This window comes from Lathyrus oleraceus, chromosome 4 (assembly GCF_024323335.1).
Source record: "Lathyrus oleraceus cultivar Zhongwan6 chromosome 4, CAAS_Psat_ZW6_1.0, whole genome shotgun sequence".
NCBI lineage: Eukaryota > Viridiplantae > Streptophyta > Magnoliopsida > Fabales > Fabaceae > Lathyrus > Lathyrus oleraceus.
The window spans coordinates 293,591,051-293,618,775 of NC_066582.1; the positions used below are offsets into that span (position 1 = coordinate 293,591,051).

Below are 27,725 nucleotides of genomic sequence, written 5' to 3' on the forward strand. Positions count from 1 at the left end.
TAATATATCAAATATGATGTCATTTTAAATTGATTTATTTGATCTTATTATTCCCAAGCATTTGTGAAAATATTTTATAAAGTTTATAAAAATAATTTATAATATGTTTATAAATCATTTTCGAAATATTTTAATAAATTAATCTTCAATAAATCATATAAAACTAGTTTGATTTTATTTTATCTTTAATTTTTAAATAACTTATATATAATACTTATATAACAAACACATGTTTAATCAAGATGTTTATTCAAATATGTCCCTATTATGATATCTTTATCTTTTTCTCTTCAAATTTTCTTTTTACAACCAATCAAAACCTTAATGTTTAAAAGTTTGCTTAATTTTATATATTCAAGGTAAACATATGAACAAAGTTTAGTTATACTTACTTATCAATGATCACTATATTGATAAAAAAGAAACGTAAATTCCTAATTAAATTAGTTTTTCTTGTAAAAAAAATGTAAACTCTAGATTAAATTAATTTTTCTTGTAAAAAAGAATTAAATTAAATTTTAAAAATATAATTAATTTATTTTAATTTTATCAAAAGTATAATTCAGATTTTGAATTTTAGTAATATATCTTTACAAACCTTTTCATTATTTAAATAAAAAAAATATATAAGTCGAATATAATTATTGCATATAGATTCCCATGCACATTTTTCACGTGCTAATAAATTGAACAACAGAGAGAAAAAAACAAAAATATAGGCATATGGTAGCTGGCAGAAAAATAAAAAAAAATTATAATTTACTAAAAAAAGAAACATAAATAACTTTATGAAAAGAAGGAAAAATTACCTAGCTAGGTTTTACATCTATACCAACAATGAAAATGACTCAACAAACTCACATCTGGTTAAGTTCTTTGGAGAATATTTCTCTTGGTGTTCAATTTACTAGTTTCACATAGTAAAGTAAACAATCTTTATTTACCTTAAGTTGCAATTTTAATATTGCTAATGTGATAATTTTCGTAATCACAATCGTAATATGTGTTACAACAATTACGATAATCACAATCGCAATAACAATGGTTATATTTACGACTATTGTAACCGCAATCAATAAATATTTTTGGAATTTAAAAAGTTTGTATTAGTTATCCATCTTAACTGGAGGAGACACTTGTTTAAATTACGTGTTACTGTTTCATTTGATATACAAATATTGAGCATGCAATTTTGGGTACTATTTTACATTGATGTTTTGAAGTGTTAGTTATGACTACATATTGAAAGTGACCCATCTTGGTCCCTATCTACAACACTTATTGCACAAAGTGCCATTCCTATCAAAGTGACACTGATTCACGCCAAACACTTTGCCATATCTAATATCAAATTGAGTTAGACATAGAAAGTAGTCATAAAGTTACACTCTCTTCTTTCCTCTAAATACCACACAACACAAACAAATCATACTCGTGCACTCAACAAGTTTTGTAGCACATGTTTATGACTATCCAATGGCTACTACCCTTTACACAAGGTACCTATTTCACCACGTTTAACTGTTGCTTATGTGCTTTTCTATAAACTAACATGTGCAAAATATTCTGAAATTTTTCAAATTTTTATCACATTTTCTAACATGCCATGTGATGATTTACCTTAAATGGAAACTAGTTTCAATCAGCATTGAGTTTGTTTGTATTATCTGTTTTGTGTCATTTTATAGACCACACGTTTATGAGTTTGGAAAAGTTTGTGATGTGCCAACTTTAGCATTTATTCTTGTAAAAGATTCTAATAGCTCCATTATCAACAATTCAAAACTAGCTTCAACATTTCATAGCTGGATACAGTCTATATGTTGAACTGTTACAGGAACTTTCTTTCAAATAATGATCTATCAATGGCATGAATCGAGGTACAAATACATTAATAAGAGAAACCATAATTAGGTAATAAGCCCTATGCACTTATAATAAGTGGTTTTCATTATTATAAGATAATTGAATTTCTCACAGCTATCAAAATCTCGCATTTAACATGCAGTTCACAACTAATATAAACTTTAAAATATGGATTACATTGGAATGGAAGTAAAACGCTCAATGAGTATTTGGTTTCTCTCTAAAAGATTCAGTATCATTAGTATTAGAAAACCGAAAGTATTAAATACAAGAGTAAAAGTAATGTTATTCTAAGACCCCATTTTCTACACCAATATTTATCAAATAGTATTTATACAGCGAACAAGTATTTTTTAAATAAAATAATATTAAAATTTTATTTTAAAAAAAAAGTAAAAAAAAAATAATTTTGTAATAAAAAATAATATTTATTATTAATAATTTTATTATTAATAATTTTATTATTATATTAACTACAAAAATATATATTATTAATCATATATTTTTTTAATAGTTTATTAACCAATTTTATTATTTTATTAACTAGTAAAATATATAATATTAATCAAATTCTGACATTAATTTATAATTTGATTAATAAAATTTAAAAATAATAAATATTAAATAAAATTGATTAATATTATGTAACTACTGATCTATAAAATTGTTTAATATTAATCAATTTTATTTTACTATTTATTTTTTAAAATTTATTAATTAAATAATAAGTTAATGTTAGAATTTGATTAATATTATATATTTTATTGATTAATGAAATAATCAAGTTGATTAATAAACTTTGAGGAAAAATATATGGTTAATAGCATATATTTTTATGGTTAATGTAATAATAAAATTGGTTAACGATAAATGCTATATTTTTATTGCGAAATTAATTTTAAAAAAATATTTTTTTATAAATATTTTTTTATTTAAAATAAAATTTTAATATTATTTTATTTAAAAGGATATTGTTCACTGTTTGATATAGGTATCAATGTAGAAAAAATGAGGTATAGGAATAACATTACTCTAAATATAAATGGTACAAAAAAATATATTAATTGCCCGAACACATTTATTTTATGTTTAAGCATTTTATTTTAAACAGTTTTGAGAACGGTACATCTTACCATAAAACCTTCAATTCTTAATTTCATGAACCAAAAAACTTCGACAAATCTATATATTATATATATATATATATATATATATAATATATATATATATATATATATATATATATTATATATATATGCATGTTTCTCTCGTATTCAACACGTATACTAAAATGTCTATTGGATAGGATAGGATTGAGAGTGAGTTTAGGATTATATTTAATGTGCAAAATTATGTTTTTTTATAAAATTAATTAACATTTTAATATTGAAATATGCAGCTTCCAATCTCAATTTGACTACCGTCGATGTAGTGACTGCTTGATTTTGGCAAATGCATGAGATTTTGATTCATTATAGAGAAGTTATAGAAATAAACTAAAAATAATATATAAACATGTTATAAACTGATTTTATAAGTTTATTTAAACCATCTCACAAATATTTATATTAATAGATAAACTTTTAATAATTAAGTGAATCTAAAACAAGTCTTAGATGTGACTTAGTTAACAATACAAATTAAACTTATCATTAAAGATTAGATAAGTGTTGTGTTGTCACATATTTTGTTTAACTTAAATTTATATGAATCCCACTAATTCATATAAATCCAAGATAATTCATGAATTATTACTTAAAGAGGTTGTGAAAATATTTAATTAATTAATTAATATAACTAAGAGTAATAGTACAAGTTTGATATTATGGATTAGATCTTAATAAATTCCACCAAACTAAGTAACTAACCTACCCATGGCTACGACCTATGTATGTACGTATGTCCTAAGCTTAAGAATGTGTGGTATAGAATTGAGAAAATAATAATGTAGCTAAAAGACAAAAAAAAGTTACCATTTAATACTAAACATAAGAGATTGAGATTCTGTGGTTGATACAGTGTGAAAAAAGTTACAAGATTTGTAATACAACAAGTACTGTTAGGCAAGAGTGATGTTATTGTCAAAACATTTAGGTACTTCAATACAAGATCATCAACTGCCCCTCTATCTCATATCTTGTCTGCAATCATAATCAACCAATATAATTTTTTTAAATAATTTTATAAGATATTATATTATCTTATATTTTTTTCTGGTCCAGTCAAATAAAAAAATAAAAAATAGAAGATGCACCACTAATATAAAATATATTGATATTTGATGAGTATCGTGTATTATGTTAAATCATAAAAAATTTAAAATTAGTCGTGTATTATGTAAAATTAGTGGAGATCCATTAAATTTGTATTTGTATATGTATCAAACTTATAAAAATGGTTGACCATTAATCTTGTGGCGTGGATGGACATGCATGGTTAGCATTCCAACATTAAAGTTAGATTAAGATTCAAGATGAGTATATTGAAAATGGAGATCATAGATTGTATTTTTCTCTTAGCATGTGAACTATTATTATATTTTAAGTCATGTTGAGTGAATTTGAGATGGATTGAGCCTTGGTCGATTGGGCCTTTGGCAGGTCCAAAACAATTGTCTCCAAGCCTTTGTAGGGCATTGAAGAAGTCGGGGTATCATTGACTGGCCTCTATGTCGTGATCCAACGTGAAATGAATCTGAAACGTTTGAGATCAATTTTTTTCAAAAAAAGTAGTGGTGAACAGGCGCATTTAATGCGTTTCCATCATTGAGACGTTTCATCATCCTCTTTTGGCATGTGCATTGACGTGACCAGTTAGAATATGACACAGTTTGTAGAATACTTGAGTGTGCTCGAGTTGACGTGTATTCATGTGTGGAAATCTAGTTATTTCTCCTGTGATTTATTTCTATATCGGGTCTTGATCTTTCAGTTGTTATTTCTTATAAATAGAGTGAGTTGAGTATTTGGAAGTTTTTTGCAACCTTAAGTATTCAGTTTTCCCAATTACTTTTCCATAAAACGTCTTTGTTCTTTCTTCATTGAGAGTGTCACTATAAGTAATTTAGTGTTTCTCTTAAAGCCTTTGTATTTTACATTTATCATGCTTTACCAATATCCAATAACTAGGTACCCTTTAACTCAAATTTTACCTTTAAAATTTCCTATTTTTGGTTTAGGTACCCATAACTAGGTAACTTAAATACTATTGGTTTAGTGAGTGATTCTGAAGTGGAAACTTCATCAGGGTTGTCCCTTAATTATTCCCATCATTCTCTTAGTAGCGATCATGTATGATCGAAAATCACTTCCTTTTTTCACGACTCTATATCAGATTGAGCATTTGAGAATTCCTTGGAGGAAGAAACTTCCTTTTCTAGGTCGTTAGTTGCCCTTATATCGAATATTGGCGGAATATTACATTGCACCTAGGTCCTCATACCCTATCGCATCTTGCCAGAATATGAGGTACGGGCCAATTTTCAAAGGAGGGAACATGATAGAGACTTCATTAAGCTCCGTCGAAAAATAGTCGATTGTGAGTCGAGTGATGCTGAGGTGCTTAAGCACTTGAATCTTCGAAGCCGGTCAGACGCATCAGGATGTGACTGGGTGGATGCAAAAGTAGTGAGCCCTTCCTCAGCTATGAGTATTGAGGCCGCTTTAAGCGATGTCGACCTTATGTTCAGCGATCCTTTGGAGTGGTTGGTCCTTTTGGTGTGTGTGTGTATATATATATATATATATATATATATATATATATATATATATATATATATATACATACTAGATCAGATTGGGCATTTGAGAATTCCTTGGACGAAGAAACTTCCTCTTCTAGGTCATATATATATATATATATATATATATATATATATATATATATATATATATATATATATATATATATATATATATATATATATATATATATATATATATATATATATATATATATGATCAGATTGGGCATTTGAGAATTCCTTGGAGGAAGAAACTTCCTCTTCTAGGTCGTTAGATGCCCTTATATCGAATATTGGCGGAATATTACATTGCACCTAGGTCCTCATGCCCTACCGCATCTTGCCAGAATATGAGGTACGTGCCAATTTTAAAAGGAGGGAACATGATAGAGACTTCATTAAGCTCCGTCGAAAAATAGTCGATTGTGTGTCAAGTGATCCTGAGGTGCTTAAGCACTTGAATCTTCGAAGCCGGTCAGATGCATCATAATGTGACTGGGTGGATGCAAAAGTAGTGAGCCTTTCCTCAACTATGAGTATTGAGGCCGCTTTAAGCGATGTCGGCCTTATGTTCGGCGATCCTTCGGAGTGGTTGGTCCTTTTGGTGTTGGAATATATATATATATATATATATATATATATATATATATATATATATATATATACATTCGGAAAATTAGTTGACCAACTGAGGTATGAGATCGACGAAGCTTATTTGAGCACATAAGTTCTTCGAGGCTAAAGTGGTATGATAGACCAAGTATAGTCAAGTTAGCAGGTTGGATAGTCGGGTTTTTATCCCCCAATTGGAAATCGACTGGGACATCAGATCTACTAATTCGGATCCGGCTACGATATCCGAATAAGCAAGATGGGGCCGACCTCATATAAAGCCGAAAATTACCCGGTTAGTACAAGTCGGACAACGACAAGGCTAGGATGTCATTTGAAGGGTCATAAGAAACGGTTATAAGATGATAAATTATGGCAGTGGAATTATAATTATTAAAGAGATGGACGTTACATGGAAATTATAAGGACGACACTTGTTATTGTTAAGAGTATTTATGAATAATAAGGGGAGTCAAGCATGGGGAGTGAGAAGGAGATGGAGACTTATAATAGGAAGATGTTTGGAGGGTAAAGGACAAGAAAATACGAGACAAGAAATACATAACAGACACTCCAACCATTCATTTTAGGCTCTCCTTAACTGAAAATAAGGAAGTCAACATGTTAGTATTTTTTAGCAAGAACATTTGGCGCCCACCGTGGGGCTCGAACCCACAACCTCAAGGTTAAGAGCCTTGCACTCTACCAAATGAGCTAGACGAGAAGATGTTTTAAAAGAGGTTTATCACGTCAAGCTGCTCCCTACACCATTACACCCAAAAGGGGTGCATAATATGATGGGAAAAGACGAAAATGCATGGTGTGCATACCATAAACTTCGAGGAAACCATATAGAAAATTGTCAAAAATTGAGATCTTAATTCAGAGAAGTCCTCCAGAAAATCCTGCACAAAAGAAAGGAAAGAATGTAGAAGAAGTTTGTGAATCCGGAAAGAGAAGTCCTCCTCGAGAGGACCTAAGTTCGGAAAATCCTGCACAAAAGAAAGGAAAGAATGTAGAAGAAGTCTGTGAAGCCAGAATAACCTGTCATACACTAAATATGATAGCAAGGGGATTCCGGGATGAGGATAAACTAACTAAACTATAAAAAGGTATGCTCAATCAGTGATGCACATTGAAAAAAATCGCCTCAAAGGGGAAAGAGGACTCGATTGTGATCAGTTTCTCTAGAAAAGACTCAGAAGGAATGTTGGCTCAAGAAAATGATACCATGGTGATTAAAGTACATATCCATGATTGGAGCGTTAAACGAGTCTTGGTAGACCCTGGAAGCTCAGCAAATGTCTTATACTAGAACGCGTTCAAAGGGATGAATTTCTATATCAACGAGTTACTACCGTTCAAGGGAACTTTGGTAGGATTCTCAAGAGAGCATGTACAAGTGCTAGGGAATCTGCCCATAATGACCACCTTTGGCAATAGAGACCATGAGAAAAGTATCCAGGTAAGATATATAATTGTCAATGTTGCATCCCCATATAACATTATTATTGGCAGGCCCTCGCTCAATGCTCTGGAAGCGACATTGTCCACCCTATATCTTACGTTAATGTATCCTCTAGAAGACGGTCGGGTTCGAATAGAGAAAGGTGATCAAGGAATATCTAGGAAATGTTATAAAGATAGTCTAAGACTTAAAAGAATGAGTTATGTGGACGAGCCAATCAAGGATGATCAGTTAAAAGTAAATTTAATAAATATCGATCAGAGAGAGAAGCTATCAAAAAACCAGCTAGCAAATAGGGAGAATACAAGAAAGATGCAAAATAGTATCTGATATGTTCACCCAACTCAAATTGGAGCTAGTCACTTATCGAAGGATGAAGATGGGGGGATCGAAGTTAACTTAAACATAGGGCATCACCCTCTCGTGTGTGACCTCTTAAGCATACCATGGAGGTTCTATAAACAGGTGTCGTATATTTCGAGCTCATTACTCATGGCGGTTGAACATGAAAAGTTTCTAGTAGGGGATTTCAATCACTTCACTAGATGGGAAGTATTATAGGCAACAAGGAAAATTTTACTATCTAGAATAAGCAAAGAGCAAGGCAGGATCAAAAATATATGGATCGAAAACATGTACGAAAATTGGTGGCACTACCACATTACATCCCATTCGACTACTTGGGAGAATCTTTTAGAAATGATTTGTGAAACTGATATAGTGAGGTTGGTCGTGATTAGCATGCCGACTTGGGAACGTCATACTCGGAATGAAGGAATCTTCTTGGGAGGCCTGGATAGTATGACAACCACACAAAGAATTACCAGGAAGTTCAACGTAAGGGTCTGTAAAAAAGGATGTCACGGAGCAAGTCTGATGATAATGAAGGTAGTGGACTTCAAGAAAAAAGATAAGCTAATCCCAAATGGGGAAGGTTATTTTCGCATCAATTAGAGGATGAATAATGAGGCTTACAAGTTGGAAGAGTTAGAGGATATTGAAAGACTTAGGACCTGGAATGTAATTGATTCTGAGTTTAATTATAACTAGTTTATGTAATAAATATCATAAATAAAATTATGGGAATGCATTCTTTTCCCTTGCATGAGCAAGGGTTTTAACGAGGCACACATGGTTAAATAAATGTATTGTATAAAAATGTGTATTATAGGTCCTAAAACATAATCATCTTCGGTCGGGTAACATTTAATAAAACTTTTGGCCTAAATGAACCCTAAGTGAACTTGAAGCCTTTTGCATAATCGGTTTCGGTCGGGTAACGTTTAATAAAACCTATGGCCTAACTGAAGCCCAGGTGAACTTAAAGCCTCTGGCATAATCGGCTTCGGCCAGATAACGTTTAATAAAACCTCTGGCCTAACTGAAGCCCAAGAGAACTTGAACCCTCTGGCATAATCAGTTTCGGCCGGATAACATTTAATAAAAACCTCTGGCCTAACTGAAGCACAAGCGAACTTGAAGCCTCTGGAATAATCGGCTTCGACCGAGTAACATTTAATAAAACCTCTAGCTTAACTGAAGCCCAAGCAAACTTGAAGACTCTGGAACAATCGACTTTGGTCGGGTAACTTTTAATAAAACCTCTGGCTTAATTGAAGCTCAAGCAAACTTGAAGCCTCTGGCATAATTGGCTTTGGCCGGGTAACATTTAATAAAACCTCTAACCCAACTGAAGCCCAAACGAACTTGAAGCCTTTGGAATAATCAGCTTTGTCTCGGTAACTTTTAATAAAACCTCTAGCCTAACTGAATCATAATCAAAGTTAAAGCTTTTGGCATAATCGGTTTCATGGGCTATGTAAATCAGAAATCTCTAAGCCGTGTGGTTAACTTATCAAATACCAAATGTCTGACATGGTTTATTCATAACTAGTTGGTATATGTCCAAGAACTCATAAAATTCTTCAAAACATAAAGGCTCGGTTCACTAGGGCTTCAAACCACGTGGTACGAGTTTTTCAACCAAAAAATAAGTTGAATTGTTCGAAGTCAGATAAATTATCTGAGAATCAAGTGAACAAATACATTGTCATCTATGAGATAAAACACTCGTAGGCCATCACAGTTTAATATATATAGGAGTTGAGTAGTAAAAGTGGAATGGTAGTTATCTGAACCTCACTGGGTTCTCTGAATCCCCCATATCTAGAACTCACAAAGTTTTGGGATATTAGTAAGAACCCACTAGGGATCCTTTATTTCTCGAACCGCCTTCACCATAGACTATTCATTATTTTCCACCAACGGAATTTTACTTGCATTGTCGAATGATTCCGCACCACAAACCTGACAGGATCCTTCAGAATCTTAAATATCATAAGGTGTCATAGGGAGAAAAATTTGGTCATGCTCGGCAAGGTCAGGGATCGTCAGTCTAAATTTTACAAGTAATCCATAACAAATATACAACCCCTTTAAATCTTATACTAGTTTATCAAAATATAAATACATAAATTAGCTCCTAAAAAGCTTTAGGATAAGTCATGCATGAAGGAGAAGGGCGATCCAAAACGCAGCGGAATTTAAAATTTCTCCTTTAATGATCCTTATGAATGGGCATGATCAGTGATAGAATCGTTACCTCTTGTGGCGATTGTAACCTTTGATGCAGATCTACGGAGCGATCACAAACGTTGAACAATGACAACGCCTATACTCAGTCCACACGAACGGATTCCTTCAATCTCAGTGCTAGCTGCTACAAATGAAGGCTTTGAGTGAGTGAGAGAGAGAGAGAGAGAAATGAAATTTCAATTGCACTAATGCTTCTGCACAAGGGTTCTATTTATAGAACCACTTATGTGGGCTATAAGCTAAAAAGCCCACTTAAGTGTATGTGGCCCATATCTTATAATATGCCAAAATCACTTAAGCGCGTGGTACCTTACCATATTTCGTATTCTACTTAAGTACACCGTACCTTACGATGTTCTACAATTCACTTAAGTGCACTGTACCTTACGATGTTCCTTAGTTACTCTATCTCTCATCAATCCGTCCTTTGTGTGTGACCCTGTAGGTTTTCGCGGCATTGGCAATTATATTAAATCACGCATTTAACATAATAAACATTGAGCGGTATCTAGCAACACATCACTGCTACCCAAGACACGAAAATGTCATGTGATCTGACAAATCCTTCTGTGATAATACTTATGTGTATAATTACCCTTTTGCCTTTATGTCTATATTGAACACACGACATAGACCGTGTCATCCTTGTCCAGTTCAATATTGGGCACATAGACATTTATCCTGTTACGCAGGATGGGCAAATTCCATCTAGGTCACTCATGTCCCTTAGCATGCTTCGTGGAGTACCCATTAACTGTCTTTATGGTCATCCAGTTGCGGACAACGTTTGATCAGCAATAAGGCACTCGACTATACATCTAGGGTCCATAGTGGTTTCAGGTCGAAGGGTGGTATACACCATTATCACCATGAGAATAACTTATGACACTTTGCATAACATTCTATATAGTATTCTCATAGCGGGTCAATCCAGTATAAATATTACTCTTAATATTCATACCTATGTTTAAGACTTGATAACTCCTTATCCATGATCCATGAGATGTGATCATCTGTCTATAAACATAATAGTCTTCATGCTTTAATTTTATCCCACTTCACAATAAAGCTCGACTACGGATACTTTAAGAATAGTGTCCTTATGTTTAATGTGATCTCATGATTAAGTCATACTCGATAAATTAAACGGACTAGCTATTCTAGGGACTTTATTAAACAAACATAATAAAGAAAAAGACTTTTATTATTAATAAATAATTCGATACAAGTACCAAAAGTATTGGCCTTTAAGGCTTACACCAACAATCTCCCACTAGCACTAGAGCCAATCAGGCATACCCCTAATGCCCATAGATCTAGTATGGCCATCATGCTTCTGCTGCGCAAGAGGCTTTGTCAGTGGGTCAGCAATATTTTCAAGTGTAGGTACTCTGTATATTTTCACAACTCCTATATCTATCATCTCTCGAATGAGGTGATAACGCCTAAGTATGTGTTTGGATCGTTGGTCAGATTTAGGCTCCTTAGCTTGTGCGATAGCACCATTATTATCACAATAGAGACCAATGGGATCCACAATGCTAGGAACTATGCCAAGTTCACTAATGAACTTTTTGATCCAAACAGCTTCCTTTGCTGCACTTGAGGCAGCAATATACTCGACCTCGGTTGTAGAATCAGCAACTGTATCTTGCTTTGAACTTTTCCAGCTCACAGCGCCACCGTTTAAGCAAAACACATAACCAGATTGCGATCTAAAGTCATCCTTATCTGTCTGGAAGCTAGCATCGGTGTATCCAATTACATCCAACTCTTCCTGACCCCCATATATCAAGAATGAGTCCTTAGTCCTTCTCAAATACTTAAGGATATTCTTGACAGCTACCCAATGAGCATCCCCAGGATCAGATTGGTACCTACTCGTTGCACTTAAAGCATACGAGACATCTGGTCGAGTACATAACATGGCATACATGATAGATCCTATTGCAGATGCATATGGAATCTTATTCATGCGATCCCTTTCTTCCTTAGTTGAAGGGGATTGTGTTATTGATAGACACAGGCCATGTTGCATAGGTATGAATCCTTTCTGGGAATCATGCATATTAAAGCGTCTCAACACTTTGTCTATGTACGTACTCTGACTTAGGTAAAACAGTTTTTGTGATCTATCTCTATAGATTTTGATTCCTAATATATAGGCTGCTTCACCTAGGTCCTTCATAGAAAAGCATTTCCCCAACCAAGACTTTACTTGTTGCAGGGTAGGGACATCGTTTCCAATGAGTAATATGTCATCTACATATAATACCAGGAAAACGATCATGCTCCCACTAACCTTCCTGTAGACACAAGGCTCATCTTTGTTCTTGATGAATCCATATTGTTTTACTGTTTCATTAAAAGGAGGATTCCAGCTTCTGGAAGCTTGCTTCAATCCATAGATTGATCTTTGTAACTTACGTATCTTTTGGGATTCTTCTGGTATGTCAAATCCTTCAGGTTGTGTCATGTACACATCCTCAAGAAGATTCCCATTAAGGAAAGCAGTTTTGACATCCATCTGCCATATTTCATAATCATGATATGCAGCGATAGCAAGTAAAATCCGAACAGATTTAAGCATTGCAACTGGTGAAAAGGTTTCATCATAGTCAACCACATGAATTTTTTTATATCCTTTTGCAACCAGTCTTGCCTTATAGGTATGTACCTTACCATCCGTGTCAGTCTTCTATTTGAAGACCCACTTGCATCCTATAGGGTTAACTCCTACAGGAGGCTCTACCAAGGTCCAAACTTGGTTTGTGTACATGGAATCCATTTCAGATTTCATGGCTTCTAGCCACTTCTCAGACTCGGGACCAGTTATGGCCTCTTGGTAGGTCACAGGCTCATCTTGATCCATGAGTAATACATCACCTTGATCAGTTATGAGATATCCATATCTCTCAGGTTGGTGATGTATCCTACTTGACCTACGCTGGTCTTGTTCTACTTGAGCAGGTTGCTCTTCCATAACTACTTGTGTTTCCTCCTCTAATTTCTCCATAGGTGTATCGATGCTTTGTGATTCTTGAATTTCTTCAAGCTCTACTTTCCTCCCACTGATTCCTTTGGAAATAAAATCCTTTTCTAGGAAAACTCCAGTTCGAGCGACAAACACTTTGCTCTCAGAAGAATTGTAGAAGTAATACCCTCTTGTTCCTTTAGGATACCCCACAAATAAGCATTTGTCAGATTTGTGCTCAAGCTTAGTTGAAATTTGTCGTTTCACATAAACTTCACAACCCCAAATCTTCATGTAAGACATATGTGGTTTCTTACCACTCCATATCTCATATGGTGTCTTCTCAACCTTTTTGGATGAAACACGGTTAAGTGTGTAAGCTGTTATCAATAGTGCATGTCCCCAAAAGGAGTTTGGAAGATCGGGTGACTCATCATGGATCGGACCATGTCTAACAGGGTTCGATTTCTTCTCTCAGATACACCATTCCATTGAGGTGTTCCAGGAGGAGTAAGTTGGGATAGGATCCCACACTCTTTCAGATGGTCATCAAACTATTGGCTTAAATACTCACCACCTCGATCTGATCGAAGAGTTTTAATATTCTTACCTAGTTGTTTTTTTACTTCATTCTTGAATTCCTTGAACTTTTCAAAGGACTCTGATTTGTGTTTCATTAAATACACATAACCATATTGTCATACCCCGATTTTGGTCCTGAAAATTTTTCATTTTTCATTCGGCACTTGGCCTAAAGTTCATTTGCATCTAAGATCCATGGAACCTTAGTCCATTATTGCATTCAAATGTATCAATACATGAAAAAAAACTACAATTTTGCCATGTTGACCAAAGTCAACTATATGACCATTGACACTTTCCAAGTTTTAACTTATGTTCATGTTCACTTTTAACCATGTTCATTATAAAGTCCATTTCTTTATTTTGTTCATTTTCATTTTAGACCCTATTCTTCTTTCACCTTCTAAACCATTTTTTATCCTATACCATACATGAACCAATTCAATTTTAATATGTGTAATCGACCACTCAATTTCTCTTTAAACCATACAATGATGTATTAAACCATTAGTTCAAATTTACAACATAAGTCATACATTCACTTTTCCATTTTTATTAACCTGTAACCATCAAATTTCCAATTAAACCATAATACATTCCCGTTTCTATTCTAATTACATCCAATTATAAACCACAACCACATATGTGTCAACATAAACATTACAAAAATATCTTAAGTTACAAGATTGCATTCCAAGCCTTCCAATCCACAACATAAAATTGAACCGAGAAACCATTGTTTGAACCAATTTCCAAGCCTTCCATTTCATATATAAACCATACAAATACATACATCTTCATTCAAAGTTACAAATTTAACCATAAACCAATATACAATTTCCAATTCCAAAGTTACAAAACTATAAACCAAACTTGCAATGAAATTCAAAACTAATGAAAGGAAAATCTATTAGAGGAAATGAGTACAAGGATGCAACGTGGAGTATACATATCCTCCAAGCCGAAACTACAATGAAAAGATATAAAACTAAACATGTTAACTTGGGCACTCTGCAGAAGTACCTCCACCGGCCTTGCCATTTGCCATGCGTCTTCAGCAACGCAATAATCATCAAAGGGGGTATATATTAACTCTAAAATGTAAAAAAAAAAGGATCAATTTGTCATATCAGCATTTATAATCATGTGATGTATCAGTAACTGCTAAAATATGAACTAAGTATTCTGTTTCGTTTCTTTTCACCTTTTCTCCATCAACTTACTTGTCCAACAGAGGAAACTCCTTTGTCTGTTCTACCACATCTTGAATACTGCGAATCCTTCTTATCACCAACCAATAGCCTTGTTGTCTTAAGAGCTTTAAAAATTTCAGACTACAACAAAATGATACATGATAAATAAAACTGAGGCATCCATATAGACTATTTGTGGTGATTTCCCTCACAGTTGACAGCCAGAATACTTCATCTAGCACATACAATTATTCTTTATGATTATGCAAAATTACATGCTTAGTGGTACTCATGACCAATTTATTCAAGTTTTGAGAATTATTAGCATGTTCAACTTTGGGAAAAAGCAAACCTCAACAGATGGTTCCATTTGTGCCTCGGCAGAAAAACCATAGAACCTGTATTCGGCAAGTAGTCAGAAAGCCTTTACTTATCACATTGAATTCATATAACTCAACAAATACCTAGGAATAAAGACACAAAACAGGAAAATAATAGGAATGTAAGAAAAACACGAAAAAACTTCTAAGTCAATTAAAAGAGAAATTAAATGGTCATGGGAATTTTCAGATTATTAAGGATATATCAAATGTAACATCCAAAGCAAGCTCTGAAGTTTTATAAACACGTGTTAAACTTAAAATAGAACCTAAGATTGATAGACTATAATCCGATCTCGAAATATCACAATTCCATTTCTTGGTGTTTATGAAAGAAAATAATTTACATGAAATATACAATTCAGCATAGATCAACACCTCTATCAATATTGTTAAGGTAAGATACGATGATAAAATATTTTTACCACTAGATGAGGAAATACATACTAAGGTCTATGGTGAGAAACTTAAACTCGAACTCAGGATCCTGCAAAGCATCAAAACCGCTCAACAATTTTCACCAATTTTTTCACTACAGTAAAACACAAGTAATTAGTAAGGCGGTAAAAGTTTTAAAAAATATCCCAAAAGAGAATTAAGATGAAATAGAGCGAGAAAGCATAGATTTGCATTACCGTTCCAGACCAAACATCAAATAGGGCAATCAAAATCTGAGCACCCTAAAGGGATTTCGCAGAGATACCCTTCTGGATCTCCATAAGCCAATCTGAAACCCTAAGTCGTTGATATGAATAGGACGAAAACCCTAATCTCTTAGAATACGGCGAAAAAAACCCAGGAGCTAGAAGAATTGAGCAGCGAAAGAGAAGAACCTTAAAAAAGAAAACTTTGAGGCGAAGAAGGAAGATCCAAGCTCGCCGTCGTCACCGAACCACTGCCGAAGGTGAGCCGTCTTATTTGATTCTCTTTAAAGCCATGGATTTGTGCATTTAGGGTGAGGGTAGGGTATCGTGAGAGATGACGGTTGAGAGATGATGAGAGATTGAGAGAAGGGAAGCGGTCTTCGTGAGGAAGACGAATGGTATTTTGGAATCTGTTTTCACGATTCCTCCGTTTCTCTTTTCTTTTTATTTATTTTAAAGGCATTTAAAACCTGTTTATAATTTAATACCGTTTGGATTTTTCTTGCAATTTGTTATTAATTTTTGCCTGCTGGTATTAATGATGATTAATTTTGCCTGCTGGTATTAATGATGATTAATTTTGTGTTGTGATATTTATCATGATCCATACTAATATGTTAGGGATCTATAATGGATACTGTGTTTTGTCTTTCTTCTGGAAATGAATAGTACACGAGATAATTATTATTTTTGTTTTGTACACTACCACGTGTCGAAAGGAGAGTGAATAGTTTTGAAATTTGAAAATTTATTTTTCTCTTTCTTTACCGACTGAGCGCCGGTTTCCATTCTTCTTTCCAAGATTTTATCTTTTCTTTATTTAATATTGATATTATAATTAGATTTTAGTTGATTAGATAATTGGACCTTAGGCTCAACCTTTTTTCTATACTCCCAATTTATATGTGTACCCTATTTATTTCTTTTTATTATTTATTTTTTTCTTTTATTTTTATTTTATTGCTTATCTATTTGATAAATTTTAAGTATTAATTAATCAATTATACTTCTATTCAATTTTTTTTTATATAATAATCTTAGTTAATTAATTGCCTTTGTTTTATAAATAGATTGCTGCTTAATTGTTGCCACTATTTCATGTGTTTAGTTGATTATGCATGTCTATATTATCTCACACATGTAAATAATTATATTCAATTCACTAAACTTTCGATTATAAATTTCACTAACTTTCCATAGTTTCGACATTTAATTTCATTTCCTCCCATTAGAATCTAGCATTCTGGTGGGAACTCGATTATATATAGAAAATTAATTCGATATACATATAAAATCATAAAATTAATTTTATCCCTATAATGTATTTTTATTTTTAAACTATCTTTACAACCCGATTAATTTCCTTTCTTAAAACACGAAAGAAAAGGACCATTGGAATCTAGCATTCCAGTGGAACCCTGAATTTTTGATCTTAGGGTTCGTATCTCGTTCTCATCAAATATTCGTCTTCCAAACTCAAAATATATACTTAACTCCTATCTTAACCTTTTTCAATAAGGATGGAAATGGAACATGGTGTATACCGTGCACTCTTGAGATTAAGATTCAAGGTGGATGCCTTGCCTATCTTAGCTCTCGCCATCGTCTAAAAATGTCAATGCGGTTTCTTCAAACCCTTTCTCAATCAAATTCAAAATACTTAATCTTTATTAAACATTTTTTCCAATAAAGATGGAAATGGAACATGGTGTATACCGTGCACTCCTGAGACTAGGATTCGAGATGGATATCTTGCTCATCCAAGTTCTTGCCATCACTCAAAATACATCCAACCAATCAAACTCTTTCTCACCGCCGTGCGATTAATCAAAAACCTTTTTCATAAACGAAAGACATATTGTCTTAAGGTGATGCAAAACAATGTTTCGGCCATGATTGTTGAGTCGAGATAAGTGACGCTTTTCCGAATGTAGATTTGTAAATCCATTCGATGTGTGGTATACGTCCGCTCCTCATCTGTTTTGGGTAAAATAATGTTTTTTCATCGATTAATACAATATACCTTTCGCTAAAATCGACCAACAAACAAACATTTTTCTACCCAGAACTACGTAAGCCTTGATTTCTCTTTTGAGATACGTAGGAGCGGGATTTGTAAATCTTGTCAGGCCCACTAATAAAAAACTTAGGTTTAGTCCTTCGTCAAAAATCCAAAAACATCTTCTCTTTTCTTTCGATCCTATTATTCTCTCCTTCCTAATAACTTAAGAAGACTAACATAAGCTAACATTCAAAACGAAACTAACTAAACGGTTCCCGTTGAATACAACGGACGTGAGGGGTGCTAATACCTTCCCCTTGCGTAACCGACTCCCGAACCCTGATTTGGTTGCGACGACCATAATCATTGTCGTTTTGTCTTGGGTTTTATCGATATTTCCCCTTTCCTTTTTAGGAATAAATAAAGTTCGGTGGCGACTCTGTTCAGTCCATCAATACGAGCGTGCGATTGCGCTTCGCTTAAAGTCGTATCCCCATTTTCTGAGGTGCGACAGATGGCGACTCTGCTGGGGATATGCAGACAGGTTGTTGGGACTTCCCCAGCGAGATGGCGACTCTGCTGGGGACAGGAACATCCCTAAGTGAGTCAACCCTAGTTCAGTTAGGTTTTCGTATGTGTGTTAGCTTTGTTTCTTTATTTTTCTTCCTTTGTTATATGCTTTCTTTATCTCTGTTTTATCGCATTTTTATATCTGTATATATATCTATGTGTGGGTGTTGGAATTTTGATATCATGAATAAAGCTCTACACTCGAGCTTTGGAAAAAGAAGAGAGAACACATAAGTTAGAATTGGAAGTTGTGTAGTGTTAGTCCCCAAGGGCCACTCCTTGCGTGCCTAGCATGAAGACTCCCGTAGATTAGACCTGTTTGTAGATCTCGTTATAATATAGCTAGCCTGTTGCATAACGTTGATTCATGAAGGGTCCATGACTCTAGGAGCCCCTCTTAGAACCAGTTACTGCTTTGGTGGTTGCGTAGTGTCGGACTCCAAGGGCCTCTCCTTGTTGCACCCAACATGAAAACCCTGCTCAGAAGAGACCTTTCGTCACTCTTGTCATAAAGCGGCTAGCCTGTTGCATGATGTTGATACGATTATGGTCCATGACTCTGGGAACCTTATCAAAAACGTAGAAACTATCCTGTGAGTGAGTTTACGGGTAACCAACTTAGAACTATCTATTAAGAAGCCTACCAAATAGGGTGTTTTAAGTTACCTTATCCCAAAACCAAATACCATGCATTCATGATCATTTGCATAACATCATGTCACTCATACAAAATTTTGTTTTCAGGGAATTTTCGAACACGCAGTTGTTAGCACAAAAAGTTTGTAATGGGTTCAGAAAGAAGGAAAGCATTACCATTCAAAGCCAAAATGCCAGATACTGCCAACATATCAAGACTTCTGAATGAACTTCCCGCCTGCTTCAGGGTTACTTTGCAAGGAAAGTTTGGCCACATTTTAGATCTTCTCTCAGTGGATGTTCAAACACCAGTCATCACCGCTTTAGCTCAGTTCTATGACCCTCTGCTTCGAAGTTTCTTGTCCCAAGACTTTCAGTTGACTCCAACCTTGGAGGAATTCGACCGACTCTTGGGATTTTCTATGAAAGGAAGGACACCGTATAATAGGATTAGTCAGGTACCTGAGGTAGAGATGCTAGCCCTTACCCTCCACATCCCCATATCTGATGCATTGGCTAATTGGAAGAAAAGGGAGAATCTCTTTGGGTTTTGGAGGGCTTACCTAGAAGAAGAAGCAGAAAGGTTGTTTGAGATACATCATTGGGACGCATTGGCAAATATGTTAGCTCTTCTCATATATGGGCTAGTATTGTTCCCAACCCACGAAGGTTTTATAGATTCAGCTGCCATAAGTATCTTTTGGGTTGTTTGGAAGGATAAACAAAGTTTGGTTCCTCCACTACTAGCTGACACTTTCCATACTTTGCATACTCGACATCAAAGGAAGAATGGAATGCTGATATGTTGCCTTCCATTGCTCTATAATTGGCTTATCTCATATGTGTTTAAGCCTGATGCTCACATCAGTGAAATGTCCAATGGGGAGTGGGCAAGAACCCTGGTGTCTTTGTCTAGTAAGGATATCATTTGGTACCGACACAAGCTGAATATTGAAGAAATCATTATCAGTTGTGGTAGTTTCCCAAATGTGCCACTAATAGGATCTAAAGGTTGCATCAGCTACAACCCCATGTTAGCTTTGCGACAGTTTGGATACCCTATGCGTGGGAAGCCCGATGATAAAGAGATAGAAGAAATGGTTTTGAATGATATGGGAACCAATGATCCTTTTCTCCTCCGTAAGATCATTCGATCTTGGGAAAAGGTGCATACCAAAGGAACAGAAATAGTAAAGAAGAATGATGCAGCAAGGGTTCCTTATCAGCAATGGCTCTCGGAGAGGATCAAAGTTGTGAAGCTCCCTTTTTCTATGGAGATTCCTCTAAGGTCTACTTCACCAGAACTAGTCCCTGTTTCTCTTGAAGAGGTTGAAGAACTTCGAGCCATGGTAGCTAAACTTGGAAAGGAGAAAGATGATCTGCAATATGAACTCTACAAAGAAACTGGGAAAAATATGATTCTCAAAAGGAAGAGTAACCAAAGGAAGGAACTTTTGGAGGAGAGTCGTAAGAAGAACAGAATTGAGCAAGATCTCAAGGAAAGAGTCTTGGAGTGCCTAGATCAAGCTGATAGTGGATTAGGTTCACTCTGTGATGAGTTAGCTAAGGCTAAAAGAGATGGACAAGAGTGGAAGCGTTGGTGGGACCTAGCCACTAAGCAAAAGAAGGAGGTAAGGGAGGAGCTTGAAGCCCAAATACAAGAACTGAAGGAGCAACTTCGAAGCTCCGAAGTTGAAGTGGTGCGTGAAAGACGTCTTAAGGAACAAGTCCAAGGAACCTCTCAAATATGTCCTAAAGCCTGGGAAGAGAAGTGTGATGAGTTGAATACCAACAAGGAGCTAGCTAGTTATTGGAAGGAACAATATGAGTCTCTGAAGAGCCAAAGCATGGGTTGGCTAAATCATAGGAAGCATTTGAATGAGATATTGGATGAGTATGAATGCACCATCAACCTTCTGCAGCCAAGTCTTGATGCATACCGCATGAAGCTGGCTAACCTCATAGAGTTTTGTAATGGCGTGGCCATAGACTTACCATGGAAATTAGAAAATGCTCTAGAGGACATGGATGAAAATAACACTCATCCATCGGCTCGTGACCTTATTTTGCTTTACGAAGGGATGATGCGAAGATTCAAAGAAGAATTGAAGGCACACAAAGAGCGAGTTGCTAAGAGGACTCTTTAAGTTGTTTGCTTCGTGTTATTTCCAATTTTTGTATTTGGCTTAATGTTTTGTACCCACCTTGATTGTGTACTTCGTACTCTTTGGCTTCATTGAAGGAATGGGTATTGTATTTTTGAATCAGCTTCTGACTATTGTTTTCTATTTCTGTTCACATTACTTTCAAAGTGCGTGCTCAACAACTGCAAAGTTTATAAGAATCCCTAAAAAAATAAATAATAAAAAGTCATGCATCCATACATGCATTCATGCATTTTCAAAACAGAGTCTCACTCCGCCCTTTCTTCCTCCAGTTTCACGCTGAATTTTCAACACCAGTATAATACTCGCGCCAGAGCAAGACAGAGAATGGCTGAACAAGAGCAAGAAAGCGCCCGAGTTAGAGATGAACTAGATGAAATCGAAGGAGGCATGTCCCAGATGCGAGAGATGCTGCAAGCTTTAGCCTTCAGGTTTGAGGTTCCGCAAGCGACCGTGATTTCAGAGACGACGGGCCCAGCAGTGGAAGTCCCACCTCAGAGGACATTACCCTTAACCCTTCCTCCATATGGGCTACCCTATGACTTCGTCCCCCGAGCGGAGGTGGTGCACGACATGGGGAAATCTGTCCAACAAGCCGTGCCATTACCGGTTTACAACGACGCACGTCCAATCATCCATACCGTGGTTCCACCAGCTGCCTATGCTAGGCATATTCCTCATTATGAAGATCAAAACCACATGTATCAGACTGTCGACTCAAGCGTTGCTGGTGACGAAGTAAGGTTTGAGGATTTAAGAGAAGTAAAGGAGAACATGCAGCTCCTTGAGAAGAAGTTCCGAGATTTAGAGGGAGACCACGTCTTTGGATCTGCTGCCAAAGAAATGTGCCTTGTATCCGGGTTGGTGATTCCAGCCAAATTCAAAACTCCAGACTTCGACAAATACAAGGGGAATACTTGTCCAAAAAGCCATCTCATCATGTATTACCGCAAAATGGCTGCACACCTGGAGGACGACAAGCTGATGATCCACTGTTTTCAGCACAACTTGAGTGGGGCTCCTTCCAAATGGTATCTAAGTCTGGATCAGAATAGGATCATGTGTTTCCAGGACCTGTCGGACGCGTTCATAAAACATTACAAATACAATATGGACATGGCACCTGACAAAAGACAGTTGTAGAGCATGTTTGAGCATGATAAGGAGTCCTTCAAGGAGTATGCTCAAAGATGGAGGGAGTTGGCTTCACAAGTTGAACCACCTCTGGCTGAGAAGGAATTGGCTGAACTGTTTATCGACACTGTCCAACCTCAATTCTACGAGAAGATGGTTGGAAGTGCTTCCCTGGGATTCTCGGAGCTTGTAGCTATAGGGGCTCGCGTTGAATATGGTGTAAGGAACGGAAAACTGGCGGCTGTAGCAGGAACTTCAAACGCTAATCAAAAGAAGTTCGTTGGAAGGTTTCCCAGAAAGAAGGAAGGGGAAACAAATGCTGTGACTGATGGCCAGGGAAGAGCTCCTCCAAGAAGGAGACCACAACAATATCCACCTCAACAGTATGTTCAACAACCAATTCCCTATCAGCAACCCATGTATCCCGTCCAGTATGCTCCGCAACCGTACGTGGCTGCTGTGACGCCTGCATTCAATCAACAGCCTGCTCAGGCTTATCAAGCGCCTCCAGTCTATCGACCAGCTCCAGTTCAACAACGTGCTGCGGCTCCGCCAGCTTATCAACAAGCACCAATAGCTCCTGTTTATCAACAGCCGAGAGCTCAAGCGCCAAGGCAAAATGCTCAGAACCAGAACAGGAGGCAAGGGGAGAGGGTGACCTTCAATCCAATCCCAATGACGTACACTGAGTTGTATCCCTCCCTATTGAAAAAGGGTTTGGTGGTTCCCAGGCCTATGGGACCTCCACCTGATCGTCTGCCTCCATGGTACAACCCTAATGCACACTGTCCTTTTCATGAAGGTGCCCCCGGGCATGACCTAGAGGGTTGCTACGCTCTGAAGCATAAGGTTCGTGAATTGATTGAGAGCAAGATCTTATCTTTTAAGGACATGGGACCGAATGTGAAGAACAATCCTCTTCCTCCCCATGGTGATCCTGCAGTAAACGCCATTGAAGACGCTTCTGTTGGTGTTATGGTTGATAAGGTGGATGATATAAAGACTCCTTTGGCAGCATTCCACACCCGATTGGTAGAAGCTGGCCTGATTAATGTTAATCATGACAACTGTGAAGAGTGTGCCACATACCCAAAGGGATGTCAGGTGGTACGTGACAACATTCAAGATTTGATGGATAAAGAAGTGCTTCAAATATCCAGTGTTGTGAAGAACGAAGATGTGTTGGTAATTGAACCTTGTTTCAATTTACCTGAACCGGTTGAAATCCCATATTATAGTGGTGGAGTGGTTCCAGTGAATAGTAAGCCTTCGCCTGTGGGAATATGTATGCCCACGCCTTTTCCCTACGAGAACACCAAAGCTGTGCCTTGGAAATATGAGATTACTGTTGTGGATAAGGTTGTTGAAGGAAGTGAAGACGCTGAAGTGACAGAAGCTGTAAGTGAAGACGTCACCAATATTGCAGGAATGAGCAGAATGACCCGTAGCGGTCGAATCTATACGCCTGAATTCTATGTGACTCCTCAAGGGCTGGCCAAGGAATCAACAGTTGTAACTCCTGCTAAAGAACCCGAAGTGGTCTAATCCGAAGATGCTGTTGAATTCTTGAAGTTAATCAAGAGAAGTGACTACAAGGTTGTGGACTAGTTGCATCAAACGCCGTCTAAGATCTCTTTTTTATCTCTGTTGTTGAATTCCCAAGCCCATAGGGAAGCTTTGTTGAAGGTACTTGCTCAAGCTCATGTAACGCAAAGCATAACAGTTGACCAGTTTGATGGAGTAGTGGCAAATATCACATCCTGCAATACTTTGAGCTTCAGTGGAGAAGAATTACCTGAGGATGGACAAAATCATAATCGTGCCCTCCATATCTCGGTAAAATGCAAGGATGATGCTTTGGCAAGAGTTTTGGTTGATACCGGATCTTCTCTGAATGTTATGCCAAAGAGAACACTCGCCAAGTTATCTTATCAAGGACCAGCTATGAAGCCTAGTGCCTTGGTAGTGAAAGCTTTTGATGGTTCCAGGAGAACCGTGATTGGAGAGGTTGAATTGCCCATATTGATTGGCCCTCATGTATTCCCGATTAATTTCCAAGTCATGGATATTAATCCAGCATATAGTTGCTTATTGGGACGTCCCTGGATTCATGCTGCAGGGGCAGTCACCTCCACTTTGCATCAAAAAATGAAGTTTGTGGTGGACAATCAACTAATCATCATTTCTGGAGAAGAAGACTTTGTGGTCAGTCACCTTTCATCCTTCAGATATATCGAGGCTGATGAGGACGCTTTGGAAACTTCTTTCCAAGCTCTTGAAATAGCCAATGCCACTTTTGTGGAGATGAAGGACCCTGTTGGGAAAGCTTGTTCATCTTTCGCTTCTCTGAAGAGCGCAAGGTCTAGTATTGAAGGAGGAAACCCTGAAGGTTGGGGTCAACTTATTGATATTCGTGAGAAGCATGATCGCTTTGGTCTGGGATATGTGCCTTCCGCTGCAAAAGGAGCCCGAGTCCTTGCAAAGGACAACACCCTAAGCATCCAGGAAGTATTCCTTAGCACAGGATTCATCCATGGAGATCAGGTCAATGCAGTTGAAGATAGCATCGAAAATGAAGATGAGCCATGTTTGGTTTACCGGTGTGAGACAACTTTGAACAATTGGAAGGCGGTTGAGATCCCCGAAATTTTTCCTTTGTCAAAGTAATAATTGTTGTATTTTTTCCTTACAAATCCTTAGCTCTGCCCAAGGCTAATGGATCATGTTGTATGGGCCCCTTTTTCATTTTCAAATAATCATTATCGATGAATGAAAGACATTTTGTTAAATTCTTTTTATTCATTTACTTGGCTTTCTCTTAAGAAAATGGCAATCTTTTCAAAAACAAAAACCATTTCATTTATGCATCTTTTATTTTTACTTTTCTAAAAGAAATCAATCATTCAAACATGCAGAATAGATGATAACCCCGTTGAATCCAATGACTTTACTACCTCTCATAACTTTGACTCCCCTATCTACCAAGCGGAAGAAGAGGGTGAAGAAGATTGTTACATCCCTGACGAATTGGCAAGGCTGCTCGAGCACGAGTCCAAAGCCCTTCAGCCACATGAAGAACCGGTGGAAACGATCAACCTTGGCACAGAGGAAGAGAAGAAAGAAGTCAAAATCGGTACCACGCTTGAAGCAAGTATCAAAGAGAGATTGGTTAAGCTGCTACAAGAATATGTGGATGTATTTGCATGGTCATACCAGGATATGCCAGGTCTAGACACCGACATTGTTGAGCACAAGCTTCCACTTCAGCCAGAATGCTCGCCAGTAAAACAGAAACTCCGAAGAACAAGACCAGATATGAGTCTGAAGATCCGTGAAGAAGTCAAACGACAATTTGACGTTGGTTTTCTCGCAGTGGCGAAGTACCCACAATGGGTAGCTAACATTGTACCTGTGCCTAAAAAGGATGGTAAGGTGAGGATGTGTGTTAACTATAGGGATCTGAACAAAGCTAGTCCAAAAGACGATTTCCCTCTACCACACATTGATACTCTAGTAGACAACACTGCAAGTTTTGCTATATTCTCCTTTATGGATGGTTTTTCTGGATACAATCAAATCAAGATGGCTCCAGATGACATGGAGAAGACCACTTTTATTACCCCTTGGGGCACTTTTTGCTATAAGGTAATGCCTTTCGGTCTCAAGAATGCTGGGGCAACTTACCAAAGAGCTATGGTCACTCTTTTCCATGATATGATGCACAAGGAGATAGAGGTCTATGTTGACGACATGATCGCTAAGTCTCAGAATGAAGAAGATCATATGAACCATCTAAAGAAGCTGTTTGAACACCTCAGAAAGTTTAGATTACGGTTAAACCCTGCAAAATGCACATTCGGTGTTCGTTCAGGGAAGTTGCTTGGTTTCATTGTTAGTCAGCGAGGAGTTGAGGTGGACCCTGACAAGGTCCGAGATATACAAGAAATGCCCGCTCCATGCACCGAGCGAGAAGTTAGAGGTTTCCTTGGACGTTTGAATTACATCTCAAGGTTTATCTCACATATGACGGCCACGTGTGAGCCTATCTTCAAATGGCTTCGAAAAGATCAAGTTGTTGAATGGAATTCTGATTGTCAAAGTACTTTTGAGAAGATTCGTCAATACTTGCAAGAGCCTCCTATTTTGATTCCACCTGTCCCAGGAAAGCCATTAATAATGTATATGACTGTGCTTGAAGGATCAATGGGATGCGTGCTGGGGCAACATGACGAAACTGGTCAGAAAGAACATGCTATTTACTATCTGAGTAAAAAGTTTAGCGATTGTGAAAGTCGATATTCACTTTTGGAGAAAACTTGTTGTGCGCTAGCATGGGCCGCTCGTCGTTTAAGGCAGTACATGATTTTCCATACTACTTTGTTGATCTCGAAGATGGATCCAATAAAGTATATCTTTGAGAAACCTGCCTTAACTGGAAGACTTTCCCGTTGGCAGATGCTCTTGTCAGAGTACGACATCCAGTACGTAACCCAGAAAGCAATCAAGGGAAGTGTGTTAGCAGAGTATCTTGCTCACCAACCAGTTGAAGACTATCACCCTTTGAAGTTTGATTTCCCCGATGAGGATATAATGGTGATAAAAGATTGTGAAACCCCAGACTCAGATGAAGGACCAGAACCAGGATCTCGATGGAAGCTCACGTTCGATGGTTCCTCCAATTATAGTGGTCATGGTGTGGGAGCCGTTTTGATGAATCCAAATGGTGGCTTTACCCCTTTCATAGCAAGGTTGTGCTTTGATTGTACGAATAATGTCGCTGAATATGAAGCTTGTATCCTTGGTCTTGAAGCTGCAATTGATCTCCGAATCAAGATCCTTGAGGTGTATGGAGATTCAGCCTAAGTGATCTATCAAGTCAAAGGAGAATGGGAAACTCGTAATGTGAAGCTGGTCCCGTATCGCGCTCATGTTGTGAAGATGATAGAATACTTCGACGATATCACTTTCCATCACATCCCAAGAGTAGAAAATCAAGTGGCTGACGCTTTGGCAACATTAGCATCAATGTACCAAGTCAGGTTCCATAATGAAGCTCCACTTATTCGAATCGAGCGAAGAGATGAGCCTGCCTACTGTCAGGTGATTGAAGAAGAAACTAATGGTAAACCATGGTTTCATGACATCAAGCGATATCTTATAAG

General features: G+C 36.7%; 1 protein-coding gene across 1 annotated transcript; it reads left to right on the forward strand.

Moving 5' to 3' along the window:
• Nucleotides 1-22,575: 22,575 nt before the first annotated feature.
• LOC127137166 (uncharacterized) lies at nt 22,576-24,108 on the forward strand. The gene has a single exon (XM_051063651.1). It carries the CDS (start codon nt 22,576-22,578, stop codon nt 24,106-24,108), a length of 1,533 nt encoding a protein of 510 aa, XP_050919608.1.
• The last annotated feature ends 3,617 nt before the right edge of the window (nt 24,109-27,725 follow it).